At 37.0% G+C, this 22,975-nt stretch overlaps 1 protein-coding gene across 1 annotated transcript in view; it reads right to left on the bottom strand.

Annotated features, from left to right (window-relative positions):
- LOC126162633 (DNA-directed RNA polymerase II subunit RPB1) overlaps positions 1 to 21,782 on the bottom strand; it is a 46,434-nt gene extending 24,652 nt beyond the window's left edge. Inside the window, exons 1-17 of the mRNA XM_049919261.1 lie at positions 21,658 to 21,782; positions 18,959 to 19,091; positions 18,730 to 18,866; positions 18,220 to 18,378; positions 17,847 to 18,140; positions 17,511 to 17,671; positions 16,200 to 16,421; positions 14,982 to 15,239; positions 14,022 to 14,232; positions 13,126 to 13,216; positions 6,787 to 6,905; positions 6,017 to 6,185; positions 4,869 to 5,038; positions 4,620 to 4,748; positions 4,316 to 4,538; positions 3,945 to 4,155; positions 2,415 to 2,665 (exon numbers count right to left, since the gene is read on the bottom strand). Of these exons, the coding sequence (XP_049775218.1) occupies positions 2,415 to 2,665; positions 3,945 to 4,155; positions 4,316 to 4,538; positions 4,620 to 4,748; positions 4,869 to 5,038; positions 6,017 to 6,185; positions 6,787 to 6,905; positions 13,126 to 13,216; positions 14,022 to 14,232; positions 14,982 to 15,239; positions 16,200 to 16,421; positions 17,511 to 17,671; positions 17,847 to 18,140; positions 18,220 to 18,378; positions 18,730 to 18,866; positions 18,959 to 19,091; positions 21,658 to 21,735 (3,016 nt within the window). The 5' untranslated portion in view covers positions 21,736 to 21,782. The remainder of the gene's footprint in view (positions 1 to 2,414; positions 2,666 to 3,944; positions 4,156 to 4,315; positions 4,539 to 4,619; positions 4,749 to 4,868; positions 5,039 to 6,016; positions 6,186 to 6,786; positions 6,906 to 13,125; positions 13,217 to 14,021; positions 14,233 to 14,981; positions 15,240 to 16,199; positions 16,422 to 17,510; positions 17,672 to 17,846; positions 18,141 to 18,219; positions 18,379 to 18,729; positions 18,867 to 18,958; positions 19,092 to 21,657) is intronic.
- Between the last annotated feature and the right edge of the window lie 1,193 nt (positions 21,783 to 22,975).

Here is a 22,975-nt window from a genome sequence, read left to right as displayed (position 1 = left end):
GAATCAATTTTGGGTGAAAATGGGATTACTTTTGGCATAAGAAGCTTCTGTGTGTGCAGGGAAACAAGCCTCATCTCTCTCTCGTAGGGTACCCAGTCCACACTGTGTTCTGTGTTTGCTTAAGCAGAAATGACATGGTCATAGAGATCGCTGATCTCTTCTGGTATGGCGAGGGTCCTAACTGAATTCTGATGGACCATGATTAGTACCTTCACTCTTTTCAAAATATAAAAACAAGCAACACATAACACAAAACATTTTCCAACACCTACTGCACAACTGCTTTCGAGGTCTGCAGTGCCGAAAATAAGATAGCTGAGGCCCAAACTTTAGCGGTATTTGACACCACTGCAGTTTGAAACATCCATTACCTACAATAAATTTACAATATTTATATGCAGAAAATAAAGCTATTTCAAATTACCTCTGAAAAAAAAAATTGTTCATCTGGATGCAATTTGTTATGAAATAGCATTTATAAGATAATTTCAAGTTTTGAGGCAGAATTCACACCTATATTTGCATTCAGTGCAAATGTGAATTTTTCTGGTCTTTTTACTGCCAGATACAAGAGTGTCAATCTCAAAATATCTGGATCATGATACTGTGTAACAGAGCAGCCATGTATTGTGAGTCAACAAACTTTTGAGGTCGTGCAGCACTCAAAACTACGCCGAAGAAACCACTATGATGTCTGCAGAGTTGCTATGGAGTTCGTACTCCAAAATACCACAGAGAAGTGTAGTGGAGAAATGCATGCCTAGTCAGGCTGTGGTGAGAAAACTCAAACCAAGAAATGGAGAAAATGATATTACACTGCAAATGGTTCAGAACAAAATAGATGATTTGCACGAAATGTGTATCGTCATTTTCTGCAGAGATAAAACCAGATATAAATTTTTAAGTAAACAACAGCCACACTGTCTCTTCAGGAATACTCTCTTCATATCCAATAATGCTGCATAACTTTCCTGCACTCATCATTTAAGCACTGTTCTTTGACATAACAGTAAATGAAAATGCACCTGTAAATTTTTTTAACACATTCTTCAATCAGGTGGATGACTGACAAGTTGCAGAGCATCTAATCACACATCTGAGCAAAGTATGGCACAATTAACATAATGCACATGAATAGGAAAAAGAAACCTGTAATGTTTGAATACTCCATTAGTAGCATAACGCCTGACACAGTCATGTCGATTAAATCTTCGGGCGTAACACTGCAGAGCGATATGAAGTGGGACAAGCATGTAATGGCAGTTGTGGGGAAGGCGTCTTCGGTTCATTGGTAGAATTTTGGGAAGATGTGGTTCATCTGTAAAGGAGACTGCTTATAAAACACTAATACAACCTATTCTTGACTACTGCTCGAGCGTTTGGGATCCCTATCACGTCGGATTGAGGGAGGACATAGAAGCAATTCAGAGGCGGGCTGCTAGATTTGTTACTGGTAGGTTTGATCATCACGCGAGTGTTACAGAAATGCTTCAGGAACTCGGGTGGGAGTCATTAGAGGAAAGGAGGCGTTCTTTTCGTGAATCGCTACTGAGGAAATTTAGAGAACCAGCATTTGAGGCTGACTGCAGTACAATTTTACTGTCGCCAACTTACATTTCGCGGAAAGACCACAAAGATAAGAGAGATTGGGGCTCGTACAGAGGCATATAGGCAGTCATTTTTCCCTCGTTCTGTTTGGGAGTGGAACAGGGAGAGAAGATGGTAGTTGTGGTATGCGGTACCCTCCGCCACGCACTGTATGGTGGATTGTGGAGTATGTATGTATGTAGATGTTTTTTCAAAGACAGCCATTTTTTGCACAGTTGTGGGCTTCTTGTTCCTCAGGGTTTATACTGTGGGATATGCTGAAAGGTTAGATGAATCAGAAAAACACTCACCAAGTTGATAGTTGACAATGAATCTAGTGCAGGAAACCACTTGGTCAATACTTTACCAAACATACTGACATAAAAATGTCTTGCTTGCAATGATATCAACAACGGAAGTTCTTTGTGATTGTTTGAGTTCGTTGTATAGTGGTGATTCATGTTGCATAACATACATTGTAAAGAAGTTCATACTAGGCTTGGTGAGCTTAGTTTTAAAATAACTTAACTTTATTTTTAGATTCTAAACTTGCAGAGGAAAATTGCTGTGATAAAATTACATTCAATAAAAATGAATAATGAGTTCCAAACGTCTCTGCAATCAATGTGAGAACATTCTCACTCTTTTAATCTACGAATGAAACCATTAAAATAAAGTGTTATTCATGAAAAATTATAATAGAACAAAACATTCCATCTTTTACAAAAATGATCCCAACATAATCAAATACAATAACTGTAGAAAGAACATTACTTCAATGCTTCATTTAAGGTTGACTTAAGTACATTCTTTGTTTTTGTTTTTACCTTCAATAACTCTGAGTGGACTAAGATCTGTAGGCGCACGTTCGTTTATATGGAAAATTTTCTTCACATTCCATATCATACGCTGCAAGTTGCATGGCAACACAACTTTGCTTTCTCCACTTGGGAATATCTGCCTAAGAGCCTCGCGATCTCTGCACAGCTGCTCCCATTCCTTCTCAAGTTCAGATATTACTTCACTGCTGCCCATTAATTCTCGCAGGACATCTTCATGGAATATACGACGCAGGTGCCTATAAAATTAATCAAATGAAAACACTGCAAAGACAGTATAGAGAAGACATATTTCTATCAGATTTATTAGTAAAAAGAACAGCCTCATCTTATCAACACTAATTGTACTTACTCCTATCCTACAGCATTTTACACAGGCTGAAATGTTCTGTAAACTAAATAATGTTATTAACTAAACAAATTATAAAATATCACATGCCAAGCAAATAAATCTTTTCCTTGGTGAAGAATGTAGTTAAAACTGCAAGGAGACAGAACGGTAATACTTACCTTCTACTATTCTACCTAATAGAAATGTTAGCTCCTTTCTCAGGGAAGATAGTGGGATGATTAGAAAAGGTGAGAAAGTTTGAACAGGTCACTCAGAATCTGAATACAATATTTTTTTCTACTTTTGATATGCTGCAATAGTATGTGAACACAGGTCTTAAATAATGCCAGGGGGCAAAGATAGCCACTCACCTTACAGTTGAGGCATTAAGTTGCTGAAACCCCCCCCCCCCCAAAAAAAAGGTCTCTCTCTCTCTCTGTGTGTGTGTGTGTGTGTGTGTGTGTGTGTGTGTGTGTGTGTGTGTGTGTGTGTGTGCGCGCGCGCGCGCGCGCGCGCGTGCGCGTGCGTGTGTGTGTAAATGGGGGGGGGGGGGGGGGGCGGTCACAGTGTGCACGCACTCTAATTCTGAAAGAGGACATTGTCAGAAGTCTCAGTTATGTTTTCTGTCTTGTTTATGTGCAAGTTAACTCAATAATATGGTGAGTGGTTATCTTTACTCCTTGCATTATTGGCATTCCACACGGGACTTTCCTGTGTCACAACAACATCGGTATCACTGTAAGTACTCATACATATGGTATTAATAGGTCAGGAAACAAACACTAACTGCCTTAGAAGAGAGTAGACTTTGTTGAAATATGTGTTTGCACTAAAGGTCCACCATTAGGATTAACAAAGTGATAACTATTACTTCAAATCCATAAACTACAAGTTAGGACTCTGGTAAGTATCATTTCATTAAAATCTCACAATCCATCTATTATTGCTTTTGACTAAACCACTGATAAAAAAAAATGAAAAGTTCTAACTTGTTTATGACCAACAAAGAGAATATTTAAAGTATAACATGACTCTAATAATCCAAGAGCATTGCAATTTTTGCAGTTTAAAATTCTGAATGCAAATCAAAACTATTATCACAAAATTCTTGTTTTTAAGGCATTCTGACATACTTCCACATAAAAAAGTCATATTGGGCAGGAGAAAAGGAAGCAGAGCTATCTTACCGTTCATTTGTTGGGTCAAACTTGAACTTCTTTTCGAATGTTTTATTTGAGAGTTTGATGGTTGGGAGATTCTGAAATTCCACAGTCTCGCCACACAATCCATCTTCCCCATAACGCAACTGAATGAGCTGACCCACAGAATTACGTACTGTTCCATCATAATGCACCATTACACTTTCCATAGCCTTTATCAGACGACGCTGGATGTATCCTAATAAAACAACAAAAATCATTAACACACGAAGATTGGTTTGTGATTTCATAATTTAATCATGTATGTGCTTTCATAAACTTATTTAAAAAATAACAGCAAGTGAAACATTGTTGATTTTCAGGCAAGAAACAGACTTTTTGACAAACTGCAAAATTACCTGTTTCAGCAGTTTTCACAGCTGTATCAATAAGACCTTCTCGACCACCCATAGCATGAAAGAAAAATTCTGAGGGTGTGAGACCGGCCAGATATGAGTTTTCAACAAAACCTCTGGATTCAGGACCGTAGTCATCTTTAATAAAATGTGGTAATGTTCGTTTACGAAAACCAAATGGTATTCGCTTTCCTTCAACGTTTTGTTGTCCCACACAAGCAATGACCTGCACATTACAAAGAACAATTACTTCATTTCAGAATGTACGGTTTTCATTCATCATCTGAAAGCATGCAATTAGTGTTACCTGAGAGATGTTGATGTTTGACCCTTTGGAACCTGAAACCACCATAGCTTTTAAGTTATTGTACTCTGTCAGAGACTTCTTGGCAGAACCACCAGTTTTGTCTCGAGCATCATTCAGTATTCTGTTCACCTATAAATCAGAGAAAATGTAAGTTAAAAAAAAGATAGTCAATATTTACATATTTTGATGGTTCAATCCTGCATTTCAAAGTGTGAATACATTTTGTAAACCATTGTACGACGACAGTACCTGATTCTCGAAAGTCTGTCGCAGAGTATTACCAGGAGTTGGTTCAAGCTCCATGTTGTGAGCTTTATGAATAACTTCTATTACATCTTCCTTAGCTTTTTTGATTGCTTTCTGGATTTCTGTGTAAGTCTGAGGATCAGCAATGGTGTCTCCAATACCAATTGAGTGACCTATCAAAGTAAAAAAAATCAGTGTTTTAAAAGTATGACACAAACAAAATAGTCTAAGACATGCTTTTGACGAGGTGGAAAACTTATTCGATAAAGGTAAGACTACAGCACACCTAGAATGCTATCAAAATAAGTTCTTGGTCTTGAGTGTTCCACATAAAATATTCATCTTCCATATACAGTAAGTACCGCTTAGCATCTCAATTTGAAATTAGTTTCCTCTATACTTCTGCACTTTCTTTCCTTCTCATTCACTAGAGCCTCTAGGGTGCAAAACAACAAAGCACAAGATTTACTGAGTATTTCTAGTATGTCTAGTTTTCAATTTCTCTTGGGAAAACAGATGAGTGACGCTCTTTCATATTTGAGAAATTCCTATTAGTTGTGGAAAATTGTTTCCAGAAGGTGTTGGTTTGGTTTTAGTCCACCTTGTATATCAATATGTAATATCTGGCATCTAAATCATCCTTCAGATGGTAAAATTCAATACAGGGTGGCTGTCAGAAAGCCTCAATGAGAAATGAGTAGTACTTTTCCTCTGTGTAACTTGCATAATAAAATAGTAAATTACAGGAAAAAACTTATATTTTTATCTATTACATACATCAAACACAATTTTAAATGCCAAAATAACTGTCACAATTGGAGTGACATAACTATTAATATTTGATATAAATATTTCAAAATAATCGTTGCTCTTAGATGATACTAAAAACTTCTTTTGCAACGCGTAAAAAGAAAAGTATTTGTAACACTTTAATGTTACATTTGTGAATGATGCATTTTAGAGTTTAAATCTCCATCAACAAGTGAACTGGTTTCACTTATTCATGTGGGATCTATATCAAACAGTAGCACTTATAGCTCAACTGTAATGCTTGCATTCAAAATCTTACTATCATCTTCACACTAATATATCACCTTGAGCTATAAGTGTTATTTAAGATAAAGTCTGTTAAACATTCAGTAAATAGTTACCTTCCAATAGCAGCCAGTTGTTCACTACAGTCTGAATATTTCCATAAAATTGACCACACACTTCATGACCCAATTCTAGGAAACAAATATGCAGTAGAGAACCAGCTGAGGTTCCCAGTGTTTTCTTACACAGAATGCCCATCACAAGTTCACCATGCTCCACCATTACCTAGGAGCAAAAATCAATTATGTTAAATGAAATTCATGTTTAATTCAGCTGGGTTATCTTCATGTGTGTCCACTGAAGTTTACATTCTCAATTCCGAGGCCATATGTTGCCATATCGAGCAATACTACCAGCAAATTTTGTACCAGGAGTGAAAAGGGGAGGGAGGGGGGAGAGAGAGGGGGAGAGAGGGGGAGAGAGGGGGAGAGAGGGGGAGAGAGGGGGAGAGAGGGGGAGAGAGGGGGAGAGAGGGGGAGAGAGGGGGAGAGAGGGGGAGAGAGGGGGAGAGAGGGGGAGAGAGGGGGAGAGAGGGGGAGAGAGGGGGAGAGAGGGGGAGAGAGGGGGAGAGAGGGGGAGAGAGGGGGAGAGAGGGGGAGAGAGGGGGAGAGAGGGGGAGAGAGGGGGAGAGAGGGGGAGAGAGGGGGAGAGAGGGGGAGAGAGGGGGAGAGAGGGGGAGAGAGGGGGAGAGAGGGGGAGAGAGGGGGAGAGAGGGGGAGAGAGGGGGAGAGAGGGGGAGAGAGGGGGAGAGAGGGGGAGAGAGGGGGAGAGAGGGGGAGAGAGGGGGGGTGTCATTTCTGCCCTTACGCAAATACTTCTATCTTACCTTTGTGTCACCTGGAGATATCCATTTGTAGGGCCCATCATCTTCTTCATCAGGATGTGTGGAATGAGTACGAATCATGTTCACGTTACCAGGAATTATGAGGGAAAACAACTGCTTGCCTGCAAAACCGGGAAGTAAATACATTAATTCAACATTTTAAAGCTTAATTTCACTGTCACAGATATATGTAATACCACCATATGTGAAGAAGTGTGGTCATATATTATGGTAAAAATGTAAATTTCATATGGTGTAAACATAGCATTGACTCTTTATTTCACAGTAAACTAAGAACTCTTCATTAGATGACACAAAATAGTGTAGATAAGGGTACAGAAATTCCCATTTAACAAACTGAATCATTATGGAGACTGTACAGCAATTTAAAACCTGTTAGTTCAACAAAGGACTAAGAAGTATAGTTTTCTTCAAATTTCCCATATGACAAGAGTAGTAATGATAAATTTTCACGTGATAGAGTTTCCAAAATAATGCATCACCTCACACACAGCAAGTATCACATTTAACTCCTCATAAAATTACAAAAAATACACTAAACGATACTATTTCGCCAAGATGTATCATGTGAAAGATTAACTGAACTAGAAACGTGATTGACTGCAGAAAAAAAATTGATGTAAATCAAAAATCATTGTAGTATTTTGTTGTTTACCAGTGCGCTAAGTTCTGTGCCTATGATAGTTTAGTGTAATTACACTCACTAAATGAAGAAAATTTACTATTCAACAGACCAGAGAGTTTTTCATGATATCAAGGCACATACATTTTCAGTTTTGCCATGACATTGCTGTATCTTTCAATTTACATCCCTTATAAAAAAAGCTACAAGTTAACATCGATTGCACTGTTGTGTGTTAATATTTTGTAAAATGAAAAGTATCATTAAAAATTCAAGGACTTGAAAACTAGGTGTTTTAAAAACAATGCCTCACACTTAGAATGCCCACAGAAATGCCTAAATGATAGCAAAACTTTTTAGAAGGTTACTCAGAAGACGTAACAATATTACTGTAGCAGACTAGCAAAGATTTCTTATACTACTGACAGATAGAATCCACAACAGAAGGTAACAAAATTTCTCAGTATCTTGCAGTAAGTACTGGGAGATGAAGAAGCCTGCTCAGGATAGAGTAGCATGGAGAGCTGCATCAAACCAGTCTTAGGACTGAAGACCACAACAACAACAACAACAACATTTTGTGTTTATCCTGCAAACTGCACGGCAGATGGTACTCTAGACCAATACATAATGCATCCTATGAGAACAAGTTAAGGTGGTTATATAGATATTAATTTTATTACCAGAGAGAAAGGAAGTAATGAAAAGGAAACATATTACAGACTAAGGATAGTTTATTGTTACCTATAATGCTGGGACTCAACCTACTGCACTGAGAATGATTTGAAAATGCTCACTTTTGTACAGCATTGGTTACTGTAGGAGACAGCACTCTTCCTGAAGAAGAATGGAAGGTTACCACAGTTGTCTCAATAACTATGACATTTCAGGAATGTTGACTGTCAGGACAGTCCACATTTCATACTTCAGCTGAAACAGTTTATGGTAATGGTGGCAGAGATGATGATGATGATGATGCTGATGCACCTGCAATACGTTTTGTTGTGGCTGTGGAAGAGCTTGATTCTGTTCGTCACTATTCTTCCTCAGTTCAATTAAGTTTTCCCAATGTCAACCAGTTGTTGCAGTAAATTCTGTCAGTACATTATGTTGGAAGGAATGAGCAAACAACTCTTACTGATTTTTTTAAAACAAAGAATAATATTTAACTTTACATGTAGTCACATTCATCCCATGACATTAGTTGAATAAAACAACTTTCAAATAAAAATTAGGTTTCCTCTCTGGACACTTCCTTTGAAGCAAGACACCTGTTGGTGATTTTACACACAGACTGAAAATGTGAAATAGTATCATTCCTATTAGCCCATTTTACATTCCTAGGAAATGATGAGCTAGTGATTAGATATTATTTATATGACATAAAAACATCATTTCGTGTAATTGAGTCAAACTATTTAAGGAAAACACCTATTACGGAAAAATATATATGGACCCTACAGCTTAAGTTAAGAGGAGGATATACTGATTTAACTAAAAAATATTAAATAGTGGGCTGTGGTATATGCCATAAAGTACAAGTTCACTCAACCCATAAAAACTGTGCCACACTGACCGTTGAATTTCCATACAAGTTTAAATTTCTTGTACACAAGATAAGTCATTGTTTAATGTTGTTACTAAAAATCTCTAGATTTTCTTGACCAATTTACTTCAAATTTTTACATCATACCATAACACAGGCCTGTTGAGAATGCAGCTAGGCGAACAAAAGTGCTCACGCTCACTTGCACTCACAGTAAAATTGGATGGCGAGACATAATTACATTGTGCAGGGAAGTGCAATCAAGCCTTCAGAGGAACAGAGTTACCGTTAAGTTCAGCATAGCCTTAGATGCAAACATATTTACTTATGGCGCGCTGCTTAAAATGGAGATTAGCTCTTTTTAAATTGATGAGATGTAGCATGATAGCAGGGTCAGGAATTTCAAAGAGAAGGTCAGACACCAGAACATCAATTTACAGTATGTTTATGGTATGCATCATGCCTTAATAAGCTTCTGTGCTTCAAAACTATGAACACAATGAAGGGGAAAAAAATCAGTTTACAACTGCATTACAATACCTTCCAAGCAAAGGGTTACAGACAACTGGAAGGCGAACACTGAGAAGCTGAGGCACAAAAATTGAAGAGAACGACTTGCCTTAATCTTGACAATCTGTTAGAACTTATATACCTACAGTGTAACTGTTGCATACCAAGTTCCATTGAAAAATTAACCTCACAGACTTATTTCCTCAATATAAATTATCATGAATTTACAAGTCTGCAGCTCCGATTACATCGACATCTCAATTTACATATTTTGGGCTGTGGGGCAGGGAGTTGGAGGGGTAGGGGGGGAGTGGCAGGGGAGGAGGGGCACGAAAGAGACAGAAGCAAGGAAGCGCACAGTTATTTATCTTATGACCAGGGCCTGTCGACACTAATAATCAGAAGATATAGTCAATTGAATCTCTTCACTGTGCCTGTCTGCAACTCAATGTGTCATCTTTATTGTGAGTAACAATTTGTCCTTTCCTTCTATTTTTGTAAACTGAGTAACTTGTGAGGGAAACCAAGAAGAAATTTGGAAACAGATTTAATGTTCAGTGTGAAGAAGTAAAAACTTTTCAGTTTGCCAATGACATGGTAATAGTGTTGGTGATAGCTAAGTGGAAAAGAACAGAGAGCGTCTTGAAAGAGAGATAAGAAGAACATCAATGAAAGTAAAATAAGGATAATGGAACATAGTCCAAGGATATCAGATGCTAAGGGAATTAGATTATGAAATGGGACACTGAAAATAGCAGATGAGTTCCGTTATTTGGGCAGCCAAATAACTGATGATGGTTGAGGTAGGTAAGAAATAAAATGGAGACTGGCAACAACAAGAAAAACATTTCTGAAAAAGAGTAATTCCTTAACATCTAATACAAATTTAAATATTAGGAAGTCTTTTCTCAAGGTATTTTTGAGTGCAGCCTTGGATAGAAGTGAAACTTGAACAATAGGCAATTCACACAAGAATATGATAGAAGTTTTTGAAATGTGGTGCGAAGGAAAAATGCTGAAGATTACATGAATAGATCAAGTAACAATTGAGGTGGTACTGAATCAAACTGAGGAAAAAGTACATTTATGGCACAACTTGGTTAAAGAAGGGACTTTTGGCAGGACATACCCTGGGGCATCAAGGAATAGCGGAAGTGTGGGGGAGGGCAGGTGAGAATTGTAGAGGAAGGATGAAGGCATGAAGGCTTGAATACTGTAGGGCATGCCTATGTAAGTATAACGCAGCTCAGTACAAATTCAGAAGGCACTAGGAGAGTTAATATAAATGTACGCTGAAACTTCCTGACATTAAAACTGTGTGCTGGACCGAGACTCGAACTCAGGATCTTTGCCTTTCGCGGGGAAGTGCTCTACCAACTGAACTACCCAAGCACGACTCATGCCCCGTCCTCACAGCTTTACTTCTGCCAGTACCTCGTCTCCTACCTTCCAAACTTTACAGAAGCTCTCCTGCGAACCTTGCAGAACTAGTACTCCTGAAAGAAAGGAACCTGCTGAAGGTAAGATGACAGAGAGAAGCCCATCTGTCCCTTGTTCAGGATCCATTCTCTAGAGTAAAAAAGATGAAATAGAGACAGCAAAAAGGCCAGACAGCAGCAGGTATCCTTGGGAACCTACATACAGGCATCCAAAAATCTCTATGGGCCCAAAATTCCTCAATAGGAAAATGTAGACAATATCACTATTCTCACTGGTAGCCGAAAAAATCTTGAGGAACTGGAAAGAATTCTAACTTACTATTAAACCCTAATGTATCTGGTACATAAGACGTTATTTGAAATTTGTGGCAAAATCCTCCTCATTCTTGGATGGCTGCACCTCTGTCATTTAGAGTGCAGCAAAGCTCTTAAAATTCTAAAAGCAAAGAGTCCCAGCCCAGACAATATTCTTCTGGAACTCATAAACAGAGAACTATACCTCTCACAACCAGAAAATTCAGCCTAATTCTTTTAATGTGGGGAAAAGAAATAGTACGAACTGTCACAAAAAGCATAATTATCATTTGTAAGAAAGGCAACCCTAGCATTTGCAGTAACAGTTGTGTCATTTCCCTGCTCTCCATTGCAGAATAAATCTTTGCTAAAACTCTGCTGAATAGGCTTTGTACCGTCTCTGACAGAACTCACTCTTAATTTTGGTGTGCCTTTTGCTCCTCCAAAAGCACCACTGGCATGAGCTACTGTGCCAGGCAGTTGCAAAAAAATGTTAACATGCCACAACCTAACAAAGGACTTTGATATTGTGTGGAAGGCTTTTAAAGAACGTCAGCTGCCTTAAACAATTAACATAACTGAATGAAGCACTTCAAGGTGATTTAATGATCAACTTCTAGATAAATTTGACACCTCCGAGAAATTCCAATTATAAATTAGTTTAAACTAAAAATTGAGCTCACAACAGATTTCATTGAAAATGATTAACCAAACTCATCTAGATAAGAGTTGCAATACCAATCTGACAAGGCTTCTCCAACTCATAACTAAAGTGCTGTAACCATTGTCAAATGCTTTCAGAGAGTATTTGACCGATATGGCCCGCTGTAAACATACTGAAACCCTAGTTCTTGCACAATCTACCACTCGAATCACTCTCTCAGACAATGACAGCATCATGGCTGATGCTCATCTGAAACAGAAGGACCTGGTGTGAAAGATGCCCAAAAGATTCTGTGGCAGTATGAACTATGATTTCATATCCTTCCATTTCCTTGACAGACAGTGATGTGCTTGTTTCAGTTATAAATCAATAAAATATTTCTCCGGAACATGCACATCTCTAACCTCACCCAGAAACTGGGAGGACATGGACACAGTAAACAGTCTGTACTGTCACAATATCTTTGGACATCTCTCCCATCACGTCTTTCTCAACTGTCTCTTCATTGTAAATACCAAAAAGATGCTATCTAGGACAGAATGGTCTTCTAATCCACCAGTGGTACCTACATAAGATATTTCTATAACTGCTAAACAGAAAACTCAGAAATGAGTGGTGCCCAGTAATCATGACAATTTACATCAAACACAAAATCTCTACAGCCATGATTATGCACCTGAACAGTTACAATGACAAAGGACATTAATATTACTTCATGACCTTTAGTGATGCAGAAACCATTATTAAGCATTACTATTAATACAGCTGAGCATGTTCACTGAGAAAGGTAAAACTTACTTCAGCGTTACATCCAGATAGTAAACAACTGCAAAGCCATCAACTCAATCACTTATCATTATAATGATAAAAAGGAAACATAGTTAAACACTTCAGTATTCCGTATCACTATCCGCTATTACAAAGTTAATCCAGGTAACAAATGAGATAATGTTATTTAACAATTTGTGAAATCACAAACTATTACATTATCAAATAATTAATTTTTCGTGTTTCCTTCAAGTAGTTTACCCTTCTTCACTTTGCATTATTTTACATGTTACATAATAAACGTAATGTTTATTTGGATATATTTATTGACTATCCCAGATTAACTCAACCCCCAACACGAAAATTATATGCTTTTTTCAACGGTGATCTCACATGATGATCTCTCTGATTACAGTCAATGAAAGTTTTGTAAAATGTATAAACACAAAAGCACAGTTTGATAATTTTATTTACTGACCTGTCCAGAGAGGTTTAGGCTTTAGAATGGCTGGTTGTGGCATCTTTCCATCCCAAATTGGAAGAAACATAAGAAGATTCATCATTTGTTCCTGAAAGTTGAATCATGGTAATTGAATTACAGTAATACAAAATCTCACTAAAAGATAAAAAACTCAAAGAACTGAGGTAGTAATTTCAAATATAGCAGGAGAAACTGAAGCGAGATTCAGGTTTAACACCCTGATGGCACTGATATCTTTGGAGATCAATAACTAGTAATTTTTGACATACATTTGAGAAGAAACTTGCAAGAGGAGGAACAGACATACTGTTTTCAAAATCAGGCAAAACATACTATTTCATGCATAAAGAAATACCAAGTTGGTATCTTATGTTCACTTTCTAAACAACCAGTGGGGTTACTGTCAAGAATCACTGCTTCAATGTAAGTCGAAATACGACATGTCTCTGGAACAAGAGTCATCTGTTTTTGCTGGCATTTGTAAAGCCATGTGGAAATAAAAGAGATTCATGGTGCAGATGAAACTCCATTGGATAGCAACCTGAAACTTGGAAAATGCTGGCAAGATAAAAATAATAGTTGGCATCACAGTTTCTCCTCCCCTTATTGGATAATTTGCATTTCAGGTCTGCTAAAGGAATACTGCTGATGAGTTTAACTACTAAGTTGAAATATTGAATTAAAAAACCTACATGAAGTTATGTAGTTAATCACTTATAACAAGTTGACAATATGCTCCACAAATAAAAAAATCATTCAAACTAAATAAAATGTTTCAACAACCTTAGAAACAAAATCTATACAGTATTATTAAGCATTGATCTACTTGCAGTATTTCTTCAGAAGCTCCTTTCCCGTTATAAAAATGTTTATAAATTCTCATTTTACAATACCTTTTCAAGGAAAACATCTCTCTTCGTCATCTTCCTCACAGCTGTGAGTGTGTCCTGCACAATACCCATAACTGGTTTGTTTGCTTGAGGAGTAATGATTTGCCTAGGAGTGATGTGGAGATTTTCAATCTCTGCTCTTGTCTCCATTGACTGTGGCACATGCAGATTCATTTCATCACCATCGAAATCAGCATTGTATGGTGATGTGCAACTATAAAGAAACAATGATTTTACTTTTTCGGACTCTGGGGAAATAGAACTCAACAATAAACACCAAATTAGATACCTAATGCAGACACCTTAAGCAAATATGTCACACACTATACAGGATAGTCAGAAAATGTCTGAAATGCTTGTAGGGATATTGCAGGGCTGGTTGTACTGAGACTGAAATGTTAAGAAAAAAACTTGATACGTGCACTGTTTCTGAGTTATTCAGCGCTGAAGTTAGCAGATCAGGTCGTCGTGCATTCAAGTGTCAGTTAACCAAACAAAGTACTTCTTGGGCAACACTGCCTCTGGTAGGCTGCTTGAATGTGAGCACGACACCCCACTGGCTAATTTTAATGCTAAATAACAAGGAAACAGTGCAATGTGTTGAATTTTATTCTTAACATTTGCGTGTCTGTACGATCTGACCTGCAACATCACTATAAGTGTTTCAGAAATTTTTGGCCACCCTCTATACTCTTAATCTACTATTAGTAAGTTACAAATCTTACTCATTTAAACATTCATAATAATGAACAATCATCAAATGAAGCGATTGTTCTTTATAATAAATAAAAGAGAACTGAGAAATCATTTGTAGCATTCACACCAGTCAAAAAAACCATAACCAAACTAATAACTATGGCACGGAAACAAATCTTACGGGAAAATTTATTGTCTCACTGTTGTGATAACATAAATGACATATGTATAATTTTTTTAAAGGTTGGCTTAAAACACTGTCCTCACCTGAGATTCATACGGAATGTTGACCATGGTAAAACTTTAACACGATGTCCCATCATTGACATTTTGTGAAGAGTTGGTTGCCGATTAAAAATCACCAAGTCTCCATCACGGACATGTCGTTCTACTTTATATCCACACTGCAAATGCAGATCTGAAGATTTTGGATGGAAACGCAAATCAATACGTTCTCCATTGTCACGGACAATGTATTTTGCACCTGGATACTGCGAATTTCCTCTACGTACCAATTCTTGCATCCTGTAGAAAGTTAAATGATTAACAGTAACACAAATAACATATGTTCCCTAACAGTGATTATATCGGGTAAGATATGGGCTTCCTGAAATAGTACTTTAACTCTTAAGTTCTTGGACAAAAGTGTTACACCACACCCTACTCATTATTGTGTAGTTTTTAAATTCTTTCTATTAAAGTAAATGATATAATTATTAGCACTGCTAACTAAAAATTAATAACTTCTTTGAAATTCGCAAGGAAAAACAATGTTATGTGACAAGTAAAATTTTTCTTGGAGCGCAATATAGAAACATGTGACAGAGTTGCATAAAATATCCTTTGTCATAGTAGGTGCACACCAAGCACCACCAGGTGATTTTAATATGTTCATAAATGATCATGAATCCCAACTGGCCTATTTAAGAGAACAAAAGAAAGATGTAATGGTTGTTGGTAATTTTAATACAGATTGTCTTACGAATTTTTCCAATAAGCATTTACTGCTTTCAGTATCACTGTCATCAACTTATTTCCTACTGTAAACTTCCCAACTTGGGCACATAATTGCTCAGAAACAACCATTTACTATATATGCATAGGAACATCTAATTAACAAAATTATGTTACAAAAAGTCAAAGACCTCCATGACTTGACATACATTCCCTTCATTAAACATTAATACTGATAAGGTCAACAATACCACTAAATGTGAATTCTCAAGGGTTATCAGCAAGACAAAAACTGTTTATTTTAGAAAACCTAAAGTTGGGTATAGATAAATCTGTGTTAAAGGTAACAAGAAGGAGAGCTGCAGAAATCACAAATTTGTCACTTTACTAGCGAAGTTGAATACATACTTTTAGTTAAAAATGGCCTGAAGAATGATAAAATATTAACCAATAATAATAATAACACATATGTCTCCCATTTACCACTTTAACAAATCAAACTCATATCATAACAGTAAAACACTGACTTACTTGTCAATGTTAAAAGGAGTTACTATTTCAGGAAATGTCATGTTCTGTGCGATGGACCTCGGAACACCAACTTGATCAATACGAAGATTTGGGTCAGGAGTAATTACAGTTCTTGCTGAAAAATCCACTCGTTTACCCATCAAATTTCCTCGTATTCTCCCTTCTTTTCCTTTTAACCGAGCTTTTATGGCTTTCAGAGGTTTTCCGGACTTCTGCATTGCACTAGAAACATAAAGATAATTTTGTAAAACCAGAACAAATAGTTTTCATAAATAAAAATTTCAATCCTTAATAAACCACAAAATTAAGGCACCAGAATAATTCAGCATTATTAAAATAAGATTGTAAAAGAGTAGGGTCAACTCTACAAACAATGAATTATAAAACTATTGCACCATTTAAGTTTGTACCTTCAAAAAATTCTGCAATTCCACTGCAACCAATGGAAAGCTACCCACTATGCCACTCCTAAGCATATTTGAATATCCAAGATGTATGGAGAGAAATAATCTGCTTATGTCTTAAATATAACCTACACTCTGATGTATATGCACAGAACTCACTACTGTCACAATTATCTATAAAATTTGTGGAATTTTCAAAATTTTTGTAATAAGTGAAGGAAAGCTACAATAACAGCTAACATAAATGCAAAAGCAAGACATGTGGTACATTGAGTGTAAACTTACAAAAACTCTCAGGCAATTAAATGTTGTGTACATAACAAGGCAATAATCAAAGTGGACTCCAAGCCACAGTTATCATGAAGTATCAAGCATTATTAGCGGAACTCTGCAAAATACAAGATTTAGCAACACAATGTCAATCTGAACAACTGCAAGGTAAGATTCTGGTTTTCTCCAATCAAGACAGCAAGACATCTGGATCATTGCAAGCACTTGTATCATCCTAAACAAAATTTTTTTTTTTGAGAACTCTACTCCACAATAATTACAACTGGTTGAGAGCCTTGGTTCAAATGGAAAATACACTTTCAAATCTATGAGTACAGAGAATAACGTTGGGCTTTAGGATTGTATGATGATACATTGCAAAAGTTAAAGGTGTTTTTCCCTTAGCTTACATTCATTTCATCTTTGACATTTTAATAAATTAAATTCTAAACAAATACTTACCATTGTACCACCATGGCAAAATTTAATCAATCAACTCCATTAACTTCGTACTTCATTGTTTAGAGTGGTTCATTTCTTACTTAACTGTGCATGTCACCTTATTAAAAGACACTTCATAATGAACTGCACTTATCAACTTTTACTCATTGAACATCTAATGAAGAACACAGCTTACCGTGGTAGACCAGGCATATCATTATCGACTAGTGTGGCAACATGGAACTGCAACATTTTGATGTTTTCTGATATCACATGTGCTGCAGCTCCAGCCTGTTCATTTCGCATCAGTTCATTGTTGGATTTTATAATATCAGCAAGCTTGTGTGTGAGATCATCCTGGAAAACAAAAGGCACACAAAATTATTAACCATTTACAGAACTGCATACAGTAACTCAAAGTATGCAGAATAAGTCAAACAAAAGACAAAAAAATGTACATGCAACAGTACATATTACACTTTTATAATGACCCTTTGTTCCTGAGAATGCACTCAGCATTCAACCAACACACCTGGTTTCTCGCAGAACCGTACATGACAACAGCAGGGCGCACTGAAAGTGGTGGCACAGGAAGTACTGTACATATCATCCAGTCAGGCCTTGCAAATTTTGGATCCATTCCAAGAATGAAGCATTCTTCATCTGTTATGTGTTTCAGGATTTCCCAGACTCTCTCTGCACTTAAGCTGATTTTCTTCTCTTGTGAATCTTCATTGACATGCTTCCATTCAGCAGTCAAATCAAGTCCAGCGCGACGAATACTTGGCTGGTATCGGCCACAACCTCCGTGACCTTGCTTACGAGGCTGACAACAAAAGAATTTCATAATTTTGGTGGATCACAGAAGTAAGTTTCAGTAAGACTGAAATATGGTATAGTTGTACCTGTTGATTGTTGGGATCATCAGGGTTATCTTTATTCAAATCCATCTCATCACCACCTTCGCAAATGTTCTTTCCCTTGCACAGGTCATATACATAAGTAAGTCGCTTTCTTGGCTGACCTTTTGATTTCATAACAACTTCCTTAATCTTTGGATTAGTCTGAAATGATGAGAAATATTGATTTGTTACATTGTCAGCATAATGATGAGTGCATAAGCCACAAATACAACACTGTTGTTATATCATTAATTCATAAACAGCTTAATCAATGAGAGAAGCAAATTCATAAACTAGGGAACAATTTTGTTGAGAAAATTTAATGTATAAGAAATACAATCTTCCTAAAAAAAATTATTTTCTATGCTCTATAGAAACTTAACAGTGCTTCTTTTATTACACTGCCACCTCTATGATTTGAACACTTTAAAGGACACACATATAAATAGTATTTTATTATTCTACCTTAATCAAAAGACTGAAATAAAATATACATAAATACTACTGTCTTACCGGACTGACGAGAAGCTTTGAACAATAAAAACAAACACAACGCAGAATCTTTATAGTTTTGGTAAGGAAACCAACATGGAACACTGGCTTTGCGAGATCTATGTGACCAAAGTGTCCAGGACACTCAGTTTGGTTTCCTGGAAAAAAAAAAAAAAAAAAATACAATTAGGCACTCAGAATTAAACCAAGTATAAAAATTATTGCTTTGGTACAACTACAGTGATTTCACCTGCACAGGTCTGACATCGGGAATTTCTGTCCATCACACCCTGTCGTGGATCCATCAGCCCACCGAGCTTTGGTCGACCACCTTCATACGTTTCCGAGTAGCGGATACCGCCCTCTGTGACTGACATACGTCGCTGAAAAGACATATAATGACATATTAAATGCCCATTTAAAATTCAGTGCCACAAAGCTCTGTGCAGTAGAGGACACAACCAAATCTTCAGCTCAGAAAAATGTGATATCAGCATATCTTCACCCAGAAAACTAAACTATTACACATTAAAAAGTTGTATATGATATTCACAGCTGCAGGCTATTATTGCATTTTAATGTAACTTGTCTCATGAGGACCTTACTTTCCCTTCAACTTCAGTAATAACACAAACATGAATTTTTAAAGTCTTGGAAAACCCACACAGTAATACTTAATTGCATAAGGATAGAAGGAAAATGTTTTCTAACTTTGTAAGTACAACTACTGAGACAGAAGGAGGATGCAATATAATACATGAAATATCGAAAAGGAACAAAGGTCAGACAGGACACATGCTTATGTGGAAAAACGTAATCTGTGTTCTTTCCATATGAGCCATCCTGGCATTTGCCTTACATGACTTAGGGCCACAAAAAGCTAAATTTGGATGGTTGGAGAGATATTTGAACTCTGATCCTTTAAAATGTGAGTTCCATATATTAACCACTGCACCATCTCACTCACAGGGAGGAGAGTGACCTGAATATGGAAAGAGACTCAACTATCGCTTTCTAGCACATAAAGTAACTATAGGTATAAAAATGAATTAACATGGTCACTATCTATAACACATGAGGCACTAGGTGAACAGCAAGCACAAAAAGGGATAAAAAGTTTCTTAGCTTTCATATAGTTTCCCATCAAAGTGAGATCTTTTTAAAATACCTCTCCACTGCTTAACATTACAACTATTTGGCGAGTTATGACCTATTCTTCCATGGTCTACATGAAACATTCCTGTAACACAAGTTATTGAACAATAAACTCACAGAAATTAAACAATTTATAGCACAATTCCACAACAGTAAAGAAGATAGGAAGGAAAATTAGGTATCAACATCCCAGTGACAACAAAGGTCATCATTCATGGAACACAGGCTCACATTGGAGCAGTAAGTTTGTTGTGTCCTAGTTTGAACAATCAGAAAAAGCTACATTTTACACTCAACAGATAAATTTAGTGCTGAAATGTTGCTTGTCGCAGCCTTTTGAAGTATTACCAAATAACTGATAGGTCAATTTTGCGTTAAATCAATTTCCAACTGAATTTCTCCAATTTTATTATTTTAATACTACTTTCCCCTCATACACCTTACGGATTAGAACATTTTGATGTCCAGCCCATGCCCCTATCAGTCATCCAATTCAGACAGCAATGTACATCATCACCCTTTTATACAAACTGAAGACTAATTAAATTCCTTTCTCACCACAATATTGCAAAACCATGTAATCAGAAAATTGAGTGCAATTTCATGTACACAGGTTTTTTATCCCCTGCTCCCCCTCCCCTTTTCTCTCTCTGTCAATAAGAACAAACATGACAAATGTTCATCCTTATTTAATAGCTTAAATAATTTCCAGTAGTACAGGAATTTATTCAATGGTCTTCAAACTTACATTCATAAGTGCCTACTTGCAAGTCAGAAGGATAGGTATTATGTGATTACATACAACTGGGAGAAATTATTCAGTGTTAAAAAGAATAGGTGCAAAAACTGCTATACTTTCACATCTTCATACTGCTGGTTCTTTCTTTACCAAGTACACAGTTATCTGTAGTATTGTAAATCAACCAATCAAAGAGAGACAAGGATAACAGGAAGCAAAATAATTTATTCTTTTACTAATATGCATTACAATATTTACAAAAATTCATGTAGAACTGCCAATATTTCGATGAAGTTGCTGGTGTTGGAGAAACTATGAACTACAAGTACATTAGGGTTCCGTACACAAAATAATTTAACAATTTCCTATGCCTAATGCCTTCTTCAAATTCACGTGGCAAAAATATCACTCAGTGGTTCTACTCATACATCACTGATTTTTCTATATTCCTAAACAAACGGAAACTCAGCCGAGGCAAACACTGAACCTGAAGCTTTGATGGAAATCATGTTGCTGTTAAGTTTCTGGTGGGGATAAAACTCCCACTGCAGGCTTTCATTGCACATTGTCTTATTTTAATAGAAAATATAACGAGAATGCAATATTTCCCACTCAAAAATATTACTATTGCCCGAATGGATTGTAGACCATCCATAAAACAATACGTCAAATGTGAAATAAGCCACACCATTTTCGAAGAAGCAAAATGGCATCTCCTGCAAGGCTTTATGCTAAATTACTGGAAGATAGTTCTGCATACAAAACTAATTCCCAAGATCCTACTAAATCTACCCACGAATCAACCAAATTTATCAAGGACTTTCTTCCTTTTTCTTCTTTAGTGCTGACAAAACACACGAATCACTACAAGAATTTCAATATCTGTCCAAATATTAAGAACCTAACACAATCCTGTTCGGGTAATGTTTCTTACAACTACTAATGAAAACTTCAAATTACGCAACACAATCTGGATACAAAAATTTTGAAAATATGACACTTTAAATCAAACATTTTCAAACACGCAATAGCTGATCCGACTATTGTTTACTAACAATTTCATCTGGAGAAAGGATGCCAAACTGCACACGTTTGACATAACGCACAGGCGCCTTAGAATCATTCGTCGACATCTTGACTGCCTTGTCCCAACTTGTTCCACTGATGGCAATTCCGAGGTTTTTCCCTACTACATCTCAAAGATATTGCAACCAAAGACAATTCCATAAATTTACCCTCGTTGTACCCAAAGACCTTGTTGTACCACACAAGTTGAGAACAAGTATCTCTGGTGTGAGGAATTGGAGGATGCTAAAGGCCCGTCCACACGCAACGATCTGTCTGCGCAAATGTCTGCGCACATCACATCTGCGCAGACAGATCGTTGCGTGTGGACAGAAGATTTGCACCAACCTCAGGTGTGTGCAAACCTGGAAGTTGGAGTTGGAGGTTTGAGCGAAACCTCTCAAATCTGTGGGTTCAAACCACATCTGCGCAGACAAGTTGAAGCGTGTGGACAGGAGATAGCCACAAATCTGGCGCGAAACAGCTGTTTGCTCAGTCTAGTGTTTGTGCGCACAGGGCATTAAAATAGCTGATACTCGTCAGTGTTCTCGAGAGTTTGTAAGTGAATTCATTGAAATATATAGAAACCACCCATGTCTATGGGAGATTAAAGTAAAGAATATAGTGACTGAGACAAAAAGACAGCAGCATACAATGCTCTAATTGAAAAATTGCGGGTATTATTTCACTCAACTCTTGTTTCGATATTGCAGTTGAAAATTCCAAATCCTTGTAGCTCCTTCCTGTTCCTAGGAATCTTAATGTTACCGCCAGCCGTTCATGAGGAGAAATTGCCCTTCTCTATACAAGTATTTTTTCTCATAATATGAGGGGTTACAAGTTTTAAGAGATATTTATAAGTTTCGACATCCATCCGCAAATAATTTCGCCAGTCGTTAGGTTCGCCCTGTAACTCTCGCAGTAAATTTACGTGAGAAAACTGCTTTCGCTTTAGCAGCCACTGTCTATACCATTTTGACCGCTTTCTCTGTTTCCTGCGGATGGTCTGAATGTTTTTTGCAACACAAGTTGCGAACACAGACCACGACAGAACTTCCTCCATTTGTATATTTCAAAATAACTGAATTAAATTTTTGACGTTTACGGGGAGCGTAGTCGCTTGCCACTGATATTTCTTTTCTACACCGACAGATGGCGGGCGAGTAATAGATTGGGGTTTGTGTCGTGCGAACACACCACATTTGCAGCGATCTTTTGCATGTACAGACATCTGCGCCGATGTCTGCGCAGACAGATCGTTGCGTGTGGACCGGGCTTAAGTTCACCCCAACGAGTTACAATTTTAAC

Source organism: Schistocerca cancellata, chromosome 2, assembly GCF_023864275.1.
Source record: "Schistocerca cancellata isolate TAMUIC-IGC-003103 chromosome 2, iqSchCanc2.1, whole genome shotgun sequence".
Lineage (NCBI taxonomy): Eukaryota > Metazoa > Arthropoda > Insecta > Orthoptera > Acrididae > Schistocerca > Schistocerca cancellata.
This window is presented reverse-complemented; position numbering and strand designations above follow the sequence as displayed.